Genomic DNA, 13,310 nt, shown 5'->3' on the forward strand with positions numbered 1-13,310 from the left:
GACTCACAGTTTAAAAGTGTGAAGTGATAGATTATATTAATTTTGTTGTGTTTGACCTAATGAGACCTCCTGTGTCAGAGTTAAAAATTAACTATTGCTCTACAAACAAATGATAAAGTTGTGAGAGAGGCTGCCTCATTTGCCTCGTCACCAGTCAGTTTTCATTCACTCCACACAAGCCTCTGTTACTCACTAATGTGCACAGAGTATCTGAACCTAATTAAGAACTACAGTCAGACTGTTAGGAGAGAGCAAGTGATCCACGTTTGTGTCATTTACTGTGTGATATTATAGGTATTACTGATGAATGAGTCAGAGGAAGACACTGGCAGCTTTTGATGTCTTGTTACATCAGTGAAACAAAAAAGTGTTTGTCATATAAGTGCTTTCTCTGTTGAATAACAGCTAAGTCTTAGCCACAAGATGGTGGTGATAACACAGGAAGGCTTTTTCTAACTACGCAAGTCATATTTTTATTTCCATTTTAGATTCGTATAGAATTAGATAAAAGTACACATGTACTCGCGGTGGTCTAAATGTAGCGTGCTGTAAGTTTGTAAAACCACAATCTGCTGCTCAGCTCAGAAGAAGCAGTCAGGGTCTTGTACAGAAACATATTGCAGCTGTTTGAGCGCGAAGAATGTTACTCATTCAGTAGCCTCCTGTCCAGGTTTTTCAAGATAGTTTTGGAAAATGTAGTCACCTCCTACACGCCTTTCATCTCTGAACCAGCCTGATAAGTGTATTGTTAATCACCTAGCCTACAGTTGCTGTTGACGGTGCATCTTGCCTGTCTAGTCAGGGAGTGTGTCAGCTATATGATATCATTGTTTCTGTGATAAGGGTGGAAACTCATTACTCTCATGTGCTTTTACAACAGACTGCCGACTGATAGCATGAGTGGAAAACTTACATAAACATCACTGAGCTCCAGAAATTATTTTTATTAGCTTTTTACAGTGTGTTGACTCCTATTTGTGATAAACATGAATCTCATATTCTCTGATGACTGCTTACTAGATACTAAAACAAACAAAAACTGGATGCAAATATGAATAAATGAATCCACTGGAGCTTTGCATTTTTGCACTAATAACAATTTTAAATGAATTGAAGTTGTGAAGTTCAAGCTGTGTGTTGTTTTTACAGGAACTACCACGTGTTTTACTACCTGTTGCTGGGAGCTTCAGAGGAGGACAGGAAGGAGTTTAAGTTGCTCCCCCCTGAAGACTACTTCTACCTCAAGCAGGTACAGTACCATCCAGCTGTGGCATCCCGTTCTGCTGTTTACATTTTTATCCATTTGAGGTAAAAGGCAACGAATCTTGACTTTTAACTTAATGCAATATCATCCAACTCTGTTCAGCTCTGAAAGTAATGCACTTTCCACAATGCACGATAACCTGTTGTGTTTGCAGTGTGACCCTTATGCTAACACTTCTTTTCACTGTGTGTTGACCTTGTGTTCATGAAGACTGTCAAGCTTCTGAATAAGCTACTGTCTACACTCCCAGCTTACTGCGCACATGTGTCCTGCATGTTAATGAAGCCTTTGTTCTCTCCCTCATTTTTATTCCCCTCTTTTCTCACCCCTATTTCCATTCACCTCTCTTCCTCACCTGCTTCTGCTGTTCTATTTGAGATTCTGTATTAATTTACTTCATACTGTTTGTCCTCCTATGTAGCAAAACTTTAAAATAGAAGATGAGGAAGACTTGCGTCATGACTTTGAAAGGCTGCAGCAAGCAATGGAGATGGTTGGCTTCCTTCCCGCCACCAAGAAACAGTAAGTGAATCGTGAACATGTGGAGTATTTTCAGTGTAATCAGAGAATATTCTTCCAGACCTGTTTGAGCATTGAGTTACTTTGAGTATCAAAAATAAATATCAATAATTAAAAAAACATTTTAGAGCAGCAACAGCACAACAATCACTGCATCTAATCTAATATGGCAGATTACTAGAGACAGTGAGAAGATACAGCCCTGTACAATACCTACTGATTACAATACGTAATAGTGTGTTATAGTTACTGCATGGCAATTAACAGCATTGTTGCTGTTGTTTAATGTTTATGACTGTGTTGCAGGATTTTTACGGTGCTTTCGGCCATCTTGTATCTGGGCAACGTCACTTACAGAAAGAAGTCAACAGGCCGAGACGAGGGGTTGGATGTGGGACCACCAGAGGTCCTGGCTACCCTCTCTGATCTTCTGAAGGTAAGATATTTGGGTGTGTCTTTGTATGACTCTGTACTTTGCTTAGTCTGGTGAGTTGTGTGTGTGACTGTAAGCATTAATCTGTGGGCGTCCCTCTCAGGTTAAAGAGGAGTTGCTGGTTGAGGCACTGACAAAGAGGAAAACAGTGACTGTCAACGACAAGCTGATCCTCCCTTACAGCCACTGTGAGGTAGGCACCAGCCACAAAGACAATTCTGCAACCTGTCATTACTGTAACAGTGTCCAGCTGCATACTAATTGGTGGCCATGTGTGTCTGGATGTTCCCTCATCCTTTCTGCCTCTTCCACTTTATTGATAACACACCTACTGTACAGCTCTTCTTCCTGTTGTTGTGTATAGTTCTTTTTTCTGTGTTCTATCTGTTTAAACCCTCATACACATTTGCCTGATTCCAAAGTACACAATCATATCTGTTCTGATAAAATTTGCATCACAATATTCATGATCTGCTTCTTCTCTCACCAGGCTATCACAGCCAGAGACTCCATGGCCAAATCGCTGTACAGCGCCTTGTTTGACTGGATTGTCCTACGCATCAATCATGCCCTGCTCAACAAGAGAGACATGGAGGAATCTGTCCCAGTAAGACAACACACTCCTGCATAGCCACACAATATATATGCAAATTAATGCATTTTCACATTATAAAATGCTACAAATATTATCATCCTTTAGCTGATGACTGTTGCACAGTCCTCTTCACCCTCTTTACTAGTATTAATTTGGTCTTCTTGGTCTTATATTTCAGTGTTTGTCCATTGGTGTCCTCGACATTTTTGGCTTTGAGGATTTCCAGACCAACAGCTTTGAGCAGTTCTGTATCAACTATGCAAATGAGCAGCTGCAGTATTACTTCAACAATCACATCTTCAATCTGGAACAGGTGAGCAGCGCTGTTTATTTCCCTCTGTGTAAAGAAATGTATAATTTTATAATATAGAAACTCTAAGCAGGACACTGTCCTCCATGTGATTCACACATGCAGCTCTCTTCTCAGCTCTGTTTATAATAATGACTGCTAAAATGATGACTCATATAAACATTTACTGGTCTCTGAAGGCAGGGGAAGTTGCACACTAGTTTATCTTATTCTTGAGGGTTTAGTGTGATTATAGGAATACAAATCAAAGTGAAATAATTACCATAATATTTAGTTTTTTAGTCAAACTTGATTTGGAAGTACACCAATCAGCCACAAAATTAAATCCACCTAGTGGTTTTGATTTAATGTTGCACTAGGTGCAACATTAAATTTAATGTTGCACACAGCTTGCATATGGGGCTGCGTAGCTGCTGTTTGTTCAGAGTGTCCAGTCCCACAGTAACATTAACTAATGTTAATGTTGTGGTTGGTGAATACTGTAACATTTCTTAACATGTTTTTTGATTGTGGTTTTATCCGCTTCATTCAGGAGGAGTACCAAGCAGAGGGTATCACGTGGCACAACATCGACTACACAGATAATGTGGGCTGTATCCATCTGATCAGCAAGAAGCCCACTGGCCTGCTCTACCTGTTGGATGAAGAGAGCAAGTAAGATTCACACTGTTTCATTCATGGCTAATGGCTGCAGGTAGGAGTTCACCCTGTTCGTTTATCTAAATTTTCTTTTTTGCTCTACTTTCCTTCTTTCCCCAGCTTTCCCCATGCCACAGATGAGACATTATTAGCAAAATTCAAGCAGCAGCACCAAGGGAACAAATACTTTGTCCCCACACCAGTCATGGAGCCTGCCTTTGTCATTCAACACTTTGCAGGAAAAGTTAAATATCAGATCAAGGTAAAACCACAGATAACATGATAATAGATGACTGTATTAAATGTAAACAAAGAGTTGAAATTACACAAATTTAAATTTGTTTCTGTGTTAATGGTGGTTTTGCAGTGTTATTGATATAATTGTCTGCACCAGGATTTCCGAGAGAAGAACACAGACCACATGCGTCCTGACATTGTGGCATTGTTGCGGAGCAGCGATCGTGCATATGTGCGCCAGCTCATCGGCATGGATCCTGTGGCCATGTTCCGTTGGGGCATCCTGCGTGCCACCATCAGGGGCATTGCTGCTTTCAATGAGGCTGGTCGCTCCTGGGCTGCTAAAACATCAGGTGCATAATCAACATAATGATGCATACCTGTATACATCTGGCTTTCCCTAGATAAATGTATGAAATGTTGCTAGAGAAAAGTGACATACATAACTGCATCCACACACCACCACACAGCTAATACCACAACAGCTGACTGCTGCAGTTTCTGTGCTCTGTAATTATCTTTTCAGGTCAGCACATAGAGGAATATGGAGTTCAGAAACATGAGGCTTTAGAAGATTTGTACATTTTCTCTGCAGTTCTCAATCCTTCAGACTATTTTTTGTGCTCTCAGACGTAACGCATTGACGTAGGAACCTTTTAATGCAGATTAAAATTAAAGCAAAAACCAAAACAAAACGTGCTGCAGTCATGTGATCAATCTTTAGTCTACTACAAAGTCTACTTATTATTAAGACATTTTTTCACTTGCAGATAATGTGTAATAATTGTGTGTATTTTTTGTTTTTAGGTGTTGTCCGTCCAGTCTCTAGAACTCCTTTGGGAGAGCTTCAGCGGTCCAATACACAAATAGAAAGAATGTACAAGTAAGTAATATACAGAGCTGAATGGGAAACTTGTCTCACCTTGTCCTTGTTGTGTTTGGACTGTTTTTCTAACTACAGGTCTCTTTCGTGCGGAGAAATCTTGTCTGTCTGGTGTGTTTAGCTTGTGGTTAATAACTCTTATATGAAACACATGATTTTATCTGCAGTATTTCCTTCACTTCTAAACTCCACAGCAATATATTTCCAGTTTGATGGACGTTTGATGGATGTTGTTGGTGAAGCGCATGTTTCAAATGGTTGAACTTTGGACCTCCACATTTATCCCTGGGGCACTGGATGTGATGAGAAGGACAATGCCAGATACAAATCTCATTTGAACACAGTTCATAAAACACAGATTTTGGCATCACTGATGATGATGATGATACACAAGTCCTCCTTCACCTCATCTTAGTCACCCATATCTACTCCACCTTTTGGTGACCCTAGTGTGTGTGGTTCTCTCCTCTCCCTCTCACCTCCACAGACGAGCTTCTATGCTCGATTTCTGCTTTGATCACTCAGAGGAGCGCCCTCTAGAGGCCTTTGAAGACATCTTTGCTAGCTATGAGAATAAGAAGTAAGTGAATTTGGTCAACAGGAGAAATAACTGAAAAAAAACAAAGCAGGAAGGAAATGTGTTTTTGTTTGGAGTAAAAGATGCAGGTTTGCTCCATTCTTTGAGTTTGCTCCCATTTGAATTCAAATTAATATCTGTAGTAGGTTTTAACAAAAAAGGCATGCTGTGTAAAGGTTTCACAGTCTGTTTTGTAAATTTGAAAGTAGCACAAGTCTGGTGTTTCCTAAGAGGAAGTTCAATACACCAGTATAACACAGTTGCCCTTTACCTTGCATTCCCTCTCTTCCCTTACTGTAATCCCCATCTTTTCCGAAGCTATGATAATCTCTCTCCTTCCTCTCATTTATTATTCTAGCTAGAGAGCACAGGAAGGTGTTTGTACTGGCCTACTCTGATTAGCCCCTTGGATTACTTACATAAACTGTGGCTCACTCAAGGCACACTTGTAGTCCTATACACACAGGGACCCCCTAGTCAAATAGGCAAAGATAATTGGGGGAGCTTTCTCAGAAAGGAACAAAACCATAAAGAATATTTTTGGGTTGTTGAGCCCACTGAACCTTGACCTCTCACATCCTGTTGTCAGATCTAAAGTTACTGGGTTATTTTTTTAAGAACACGTACCTAACTTGAACCTCCCGACACATTGTTAGAATTATTAAAACATCCAGCCTGCTTAAGGTCTGCATTGGGGTGTGGAGGTCAGATTCACTGATCATTTACTTCTAATCTTGACCATTCCTTCACTGCTTTGCCTCCTGTTTTCATGGTCGTTCATGGTAAGTATAGAAAATTATTGCATGAGTTAGCTGTGGGATTCAGAAGTGTCTCAGTATTAACCAAACCAGACCCAGTGTCCAGTGTAACACCAGCACTAATTAAAGGACCATACATCAAAAACCTTCTAAGTAACAACTTAAGCTGGGCAGACACTGTATAGATTTGACCTGATTTAAGCCTAAACTAATTTTTGAAATCTTGCCTAGTGTCAGTCAAGCGGCAGATAAAATAGTGTAGCGTTAATTCATGGACACAGTTCTTCAAAAATCGCAGTGTCTGCCCAGCTTTAGTCACATATCCAGTAACAGCCCCAGCATGGAAACAGATGGCCAACCACGCTGAACGTAAGCTCAACTCTGCATGTTAACTCCCACAGTGGCAGGGGAAAACAACCTCTACGTACCCCAGCCTCTCTTTGTCTTTGCGTTGTCGTCTTTTCTTAAAAAGGGCATATGGCAGTATGGTTGGGTGGTCTAGTGTGTCCTGTGGTTTCCACATATATAAAGTGTGAGAGAGGACATTTTGTGGGTTATTCTTCACAGATGAGCAGTGTGTGAAAACCAAAGTTTCCCTTGATATCAGACCACCAACTATCCTGTAGGGTTTTTGTCGTCTGTCACGGAATTGGTGTGTTTCCTTCTTAAGGTGTAACAGTGGTTCAACGGTGTTCTGTCATGCCTACTTCATGGGTTTTTTCTCCTTTCCTTCCTATTTTTCTTACCTTTTTCCCATACCTGTTTATTCTCTCTTCCTCCTGGTGCCTGTACTACCCTTTCCTTACCTCTCCATACCCGCTGTGCAATTGATTTGATCAGAGACATGCATGCAGAGATCATCAGCTCCATTAAGAACTTGCAGCTGGATGGCGAGGACCCTCGCAAACTGCTGCAGTCCTGGGGACACCTCCGCTCCTCACAACATGTCCTACAGTGAGTCTGCAGACAGGCTTTGCATCAGCTCTTCTATAATCAGTCCAGTCTACGTGGACTGTTGGCTCAGGCGGAACATGCTCCTAATAAAACTTTTTATTTATGTTTTAGAAGCAATGTAAATGTTTCTGAATGCATTTTAACATATGTTAAGCTAATTGTTTAGTTCCGCCCAATAAAGGCGTCAAGCCTCCTTTATTATTAGACATTACATTAGTAGTCCTGTTTGTAGCCAAAGCTGACATACCTATAATACTTTCATTAATGCCTGTGCGTACATCATTAAAAGACTGTGCTAGCATGTGAGTTCTTTCAGATCGTCTTATGAATTAACTCAGAGCTGTTTTGCGGCATGTTTATCACAGAATTTGCTACAGGTTTTCAGTCTGACCCAAAGCAACGGAACATGTTTGTGCCATTTATATAGTAATGAAATCAAGAGGGCATGTCTGACTGTATGGTGTGTTTTGGTTGGGCTTATTATTTAGAATTTACTTCATACCGTCTTTCTCATTTTCTTCTTCTCCATCATTCTGTCACTCAGTCAGACGGGCAGAGGCATGCAATGCCTCTGCCCGTCATTCATTCTGTCATACAGGTGCAACTGTTTTCATCTCTGACTGACAGCGCATGAAGGAGTCAACCGTCCGTACTAACCCATACTCCATCCACTAACAGTCCATCCTCCTGCCTCAGCTTTTAACACTAACCCAACATATTTTTCTCTCTTTTACACAGGAAAAACAAGAACTCCAAACAGAAGCATGTCATTCCCAAGGTAAACTTAGTAAAAACCTAAGACTAGATAAAAGAATATATTGCTTTAATCATAAAAACAATAGTGCAAGTTAGTACATTAATTTACTGTATTATTGCTACGTAGAATCTGCTGGATTCTCAGTCTCTGAAGTTCATTGTGAGCCTGACACTGCAAGATCGTACAACCAAGTCTCTGCTCCATCTGCACAAGAAAAAGAAGCCTCCCAGCATCAGTGCCCAGTTCCAGGTAAAATTGTGCATAAGATACAGCTATGTATGCTGATAATAATCACAAACTAGGTTTTTACATGGAATACACCTTCGAGCAGGCGTGTTGAACATTCAATCAATACCCTGTCATCATATGTTTCAGACTTCTCTGACCAAACTGCTTGAGACTCTAAACAGAGCAGAGCCTTTCTTCATTCGCTGTATTCGCTCCAATGCTGAGAAGGTAACCCTGTGTTTATTTTGTTTTGTAATTATGAATTTCTTATAATTATAAATATGAAGACATAACAAAGCTAGGAATTTAAAATCAATGTAATATACAAAATATAAAAATCAGAAAATTGTAGCACCTATTAGTGGTAAATAGTCTACTTATATAGTGCTTGTCTACCTAACTGGTAGTCAAAGCGCTTTTACACAGCGTCTCATTCACCCATTCGCACACACAAGCACACACCAATGGCAGAGCTGCTATGCAGCTGACCTGACTCACTGGGGGGCAACTTGGGGTTCAGTATCTTGCCCAAGGACACAGTATCTTCAAGATACTGTGTCCAGATAATGTGCTCGGTTACACTACAGATGAACATTGACTATAGATGTATAGTGTGTAATTTCTTTTATACTAGAATTGTAGTCTAAAACTAATCTTGATGTGTCAAAGCATTCATTTATTGTAAGCTTATAATAACAACTACCTGAAACCTTCGGAAATGCATGTTGGAATGTAGTAGGGTGTGGAGAGGAATTGCTGGGTTCAGCAAAGTCGACTGATTTGTGGTTGCATAAGTTGCATATTGTAGCTTGAATTAGTAAATATAGTTGTCTACATAGTAAATATAATCAAATGTATTCCTTGTTTCCCCATATATGAGCAGAAAGAGATGTATCTAGATGAGTCCTTGGTTGTTCAGCAGCTGCGATACACAGGAATGCTGGAAACGGTTCGTATCAGGAGGTCTGGCTACGGGGCAAAGTACACATTCCAGGTACTGCAAATCGGCTTTATCTTATATGAAAAGCTATTTGATGTTGATGTTAAATGGACTGCTACAATGCTAAAAGCACACATGAAGATGGTGTCAAAATCTAATTCTCATCCAAATAATTTGACACTTGCTGCATCCTTGTTTTTTCTTTTTTTTTATCTGAACACCAATGTCTTTGTATCGGAGTCCAAGACACACAATTTGCAAAGATGTCGAAGTTCATACTGTAGTTTAATGATAAAAAATGTAGTTGATGACAAATGTAAAATACATACTGTTGAATACTTGACATTACGTTTTGGTAGAGTCCCCTCTTGATGATTTCTTATTTGTTTTGTCTTGTTTTGTCATTTGTGCAGGAGTTCATGGGGCAGTTTGGAGTTTTATTGCCAAAGAACGCCACTGCCTGTAAAGAGGACATCTCACCACTGCTTCAGAAGAAGATGGGCCTGGACCCCACCACATATCAGATAGGCAAAACCAAGGTACACCACTAAAACCCTGTCAATGTCATTAGTTTTATTTATCTTTATAAAGCTATGTCTTTGTCTATAATTCTTGTGTTCTGTCTTTTCAGGTTTTCTTGAAGGAGCTGGAGCGACAGCAGCTGCAGGACATGCTGCACAAGGAAGTAATATGCAAGATCATGTTTCTTCAGCAATGGTTCAGAGCTCGTCTGCAGAGGAAAGAGTTTCTGGACATGAAAAGTGCAGCCATCTTAATCCAGGTAAACACAGATGCAACATTTTTTGTCAGGTAAAATCTGCATATTAAATTTCATTGTTCTTTTTTGGCTTTCAGGAGATAATAAAGTATAATCTTGTTATCCTTTCTCCCCCCCTCTTAGCATTCCTGGCGTAAGTACTGCAGAAAGGAGCAAAGGAGATGTGCAGCTACTTTAATCCAGGCTGTGTGGAGAGGACACAGGCAGAGATTAGAATACCACCGCCAAAGACACGGTGCTACCAAGATACAAGCTCTGGTTAGAGGCCACTCAGCACGCAGGAGGTAGCAACACAGAGACACTAACACAGAGAGATTAACATAAAAAAAAACATGGTTGGGTGTCATGTTTACATTTTGTCTTTTACAGGTGCCAGTCTATGCGTGAAGAGAAACAGAAACATGAGGAAGCAGAAGCTCAGAAAAGGGCAGAAGAAGAGGAAAGAAAGAGGAGGGAGGAAGAGGAAGAGGCAAAGAGAAAAGCAGAGGAGGAGGAAGCAAGGAGAAGGATGGAAGAAGAAGCAAGGAAAAGGGCAATGGAAGAGGAAGCAAGGAGGAGAGCTGAGAAGGAAGAAGCTGCCAGGAAAGCACAGGAAGCACAGAAGAAGAAAGAGGAAGAAGAGAAAAGACTGGCAAGGGAGCCTCAAACAAGAGAGGATCTGGATATAGAGCTGGTCACAGAGGAGATGCTGGATGACAACCTTACTGTCCAGGGGACCAAAGGTGAGAGAAGAAAGAAGAACAGAGCACATAATACAAGCTCACTTATAGAGGTGAAGCAGGGCAAGCATGAAGAGCCGGAGGATGAGCAACTGGGTGTAGAGACAAACGGTACAGTGGCTGAGGCTGGACCCCAGCTCGATAAGAAAGAAGAGGAGGATTTGGAAAACCGAACACTAGGACGGTCAGATTCAAAGCCTGTTCTGCTCCCTGGGGTCACCTCTGATGCACTTACCTCTACATCCTCTAATGCTGAACCAAATAAAGTGGCTTTTAACAGGAGCTCCTCCAGGAGCCAGGAGAAGAGAGAGCAGAGGAGACGAAGAGGGCTGGAACACAACCAGCGAGAGACTGAACGAGCTGCCTCCTCCTCCTCTTCCTCAGGCACCAGCAATGATCAAGCAGCTCCACTAAAGAGCAAAGGCCAGGAGTCCTCTAAGCTACAAGAGCGATCAGACACCAAGGAGCTGGACCAATATACCTTTGTGGAATGGAAGATGAAGGAAGAGAAGGGAGGGAAGAAGGAAGAGAAAACCTCCCCTTCGCCTCCTCCTCCTGCTGCTGGCCCTGTACGTCCGTCCACACTAGCCCTGCAGCCTGCTGCGCCTGTGCCTGAGAGAAACGGCCTAGGAGAGGGTGAAGGAGTGGTAAACCTACATCGACGTCCAGGGGCGATGAAGGATAAGCCGGACAAATGGAAAGCGAGAAGGAGTGGTGGAGAGCAATATGACAGCACCAACCCTGCTGTATCTCAAGACAGGAAAAGGCCACAGCTGTACGTTTTTTATTCTGATCATATTCTCAGATCTACCCTCATGTTAGAGAAGCATGGCAAAGCTCTGTTTTTTCATACTTTTTTATACTTTTTAGTGCAAATTCCAAACCTGACAATATATTGAACAGCTATTGTTTACAGCTACTGTTTAGCCAAAGCTCCAAAAAGCTTCTCATCCACTCTTCTATCAGTTAACCACCTTGTTACACCAGGTCTCCTCATCCTACTTACCACTATTGTTTATTTTTTATCAATCCCATAAACATTGTCCTGCTGTAGAAAACTGAGCTGACTAAGAAGCTGGAAGGAAAATAACTGTATTTCTGGTCTATTTTTAAATATTTAGATAGAAACATGTGCCGCAAAAGGGCTGGAGAAGCCAGTGCAATGGCAACAGTTACTTCCTGTCTTATATATCACAAGAACTTATTGTTTCTATTAGATTCAGACTTTCTTTTAACAATTGTTACTCCTGCTTACATCATTTATTTTACAAACAGCAGTATTTTTTCAGAAGCTGACTTGTATTGTCTGTTTCTCCGTTTCATCTGCAGGAGCGAATCAGCCTCCTCGTCAATTGACAGTTTGTCTCCAGGTGTTGAAGGAGCTTCCACAGTATCAGGCAGCAAGGTATTTCACCCAAACAAATCATTTCCCATACCTGATTGATAACTTGTAAAATAAGGTATTTCATTTTCTACTTTTTTGTGTCCTGCAGGTTAATATCCAAGAAGGCCATGGTGATAGTTCAAAGGGAACTTCAATTAGAAGGAAACCGCAAGATGTTTCTAGTCATCAAGATGTAGTCCACCCCATCCCATCCACACCAGACAGGTACTAAACTAACCTGTGGACATGAGGGTTGATGTTGACAAGTAGCAGGGTTGTTTTTGATTGTTTGTTTTGTTATTTTCTTGTCTGTTTGTCTTTCCACATGTGGAAATCAGTAAAGACACTTTCTGTAGAATATTACACTAACTGTTTAAAGCAAAGACGAGGCAAATATCTCTGTTATTTACTCTCGTGTTTCACTTTAGGAAACACTTTGATGTATACTTGAGTCACAATTATGGGAAAACTTGTTTAATCAAACTGTCCTTGTATGGTGTTGGATCCACAGCCAGAAATTCCTGACAACTGAATTCACTCTAAATGTATTGTCCCATAAAATGGGCTAGTTTTATCAGGAAGAGGCATCATCTAATGGAGGGGGATAACTCTGGATTTAATTTGTATTGTTGCTATGGTGACACTGTTGAGACAGCTTAAATATTTTAAAAACCTACAATTCAGTGATAATTGATAATTCAGTTTTGCTGGTATTTTTAATCTTAGGTATTAACTTTAATTATGTTTTGTCTGTTAAAAAAGAATAAACAATCCGTGGAGTCAGACATAGGCGTATGATTACGAGCAGAAAACTACTAGTTAAGGAAACAATTGTCTGCTGTTATGAGATAAGACGCAGAAGTTTTTAGCATGAATATCAGTCCGTGACCATGAGTTATTCTTGAGTCACACGACACGAAACGTAACAGGGTGAGTGATTATAATTTTCCGTTTCTGTGCCCTGCAGGTCAGGTGGTTTCTTCAGCAAGATTTTGAAAAAACGACCCCACAAAGAGGCACAGACCCCAGACAACGGCGACCTGACACTTTCTCACATTCTTAGCGAGAGGCCAACAGGAGGGGAAAGTAAATAATACAAATTTTCTTCTCAAGTTCTAAATGCTAATAGGACGCACAGGAGCAGGGATTATTAAGAGTGAAGATGTTCATTAACTTTTTACCTTTAAGGATTAAAAGTGCTGCAGTTTACTTTATAACATTAGGCATGGAAAAAACTTAGCTGTATTATTATGAATTATTCCCAGACCTGGACTAATCCTTGCTTTTTGACAAAATACTGACTCTGTGCAGGATCAGAGCGATAACACACACACA

At 40.7% G+C, this 13,310-nt stretch overlaps 1 protein-coding gene across 6 annotated transcripts in view; it reads left to right on the forward strand.

Annotated features, from left to right (window-relative positions):
• LOC113151717 (unconventional myosin-IXb) overlaps positions 1-13,310 on the forward strand; it is a 49,560-nt gene that overhangs the window by 29,837 nt on the left and 6,413 nt on the right. For 3 of the 6 annotated variants that reach the window (XM_026344614.1, XM_026344622.1, XM_026344655.1), the window contains exons 7-29: positions 1,150-1,249; positions 1,686-1,786; positions 2,090-2,219; positions 2,320-2,409; positions 2,707-2,823; positions 2,990-3,124; positions 3,654-3,775; positions 3,881-4,022; positions 4,155-4,350; positions 4,805-4,880; positions 5,368-5,460; positions 7,056-7,169; positions 7,908-7,947; positions 8,053-8,175; positions 8,302-8,382; positions 9,038-9,148; positions 9,508-9,633; positions 9,726-9,875; positions 9,996-10,156; positions 10,242-11,366; positions 11,921-11,996; positions 12,085-12,200; positions 12,943-13,061. In XM_026344614.1, the coding sequence (XP_026200399.1) occupies positions 1,150-1,249; positions 1,686-1,786; positions 2,090-2,219; positions 2,320-2,409; positions 2,707-2,823; positions 2,990-3,124; positions 3,654-3,775; positions 3,881-4,022; positions 4,155-4,350; positions 4,805-4,880; positions 5,368-5,460; positions 7,056-7,169; positions 7,908-7,947; positions 8,053-8,175; positions 8,302-8,382; positions 9,038-9,148; positions 9,508-9,633; positions 9,726-9,875; positions 9,996-10,156; positions 10,242-11,366; positions 11,921-11,996; positions 12,085-12,200; positions 12,943-13,061 (3,644 nt within the window). The remainder of the gene's footprint in view (positions 1-1,149; positions 1,250-1,685; positions 1,787-2,089; positions 2,220-2,319; positions 2,410-2,706; positions 2,824-2,989; positions 3,125-3,653; positions 3,776-3,880; positions 4,023-4,154; positions 4,351-4,804; positions 4,881-5,367; positions 5,461-7,055; positions 7,170-7,907; positions 7,948-8,052; positions 8,176-8,301; positions 8,383-9,037; positions 9,149-9,507; positions 9,634-9,725; positions 9,876-9,995; positions 10,157-10,241; positions 11,367-11,920; positions 11,997-12,084; positions 12,201-12,942; positions 13,062-13,310) is intronic. The other 3 variants (XM_026344638.1, XM_026344631.1, XM_026344646.1) reach the window with 3 other exon arrangements.

Source organism: Anabas testudineus, chromosome 4 (genome assembly GCF_900324465.2).
Source record: "Anabas testudineus chromosome 4, fAnaTes1.2, whole genome shotgun sequence".
In the NCBI taxonomy this organism is placed as follows: domain Eukaryota; kingdom Metazoa; phylum Chordata; class Actinopteri; order Anabantiformes; family Anabantidae; genus Anabas; species Anabas testudineus.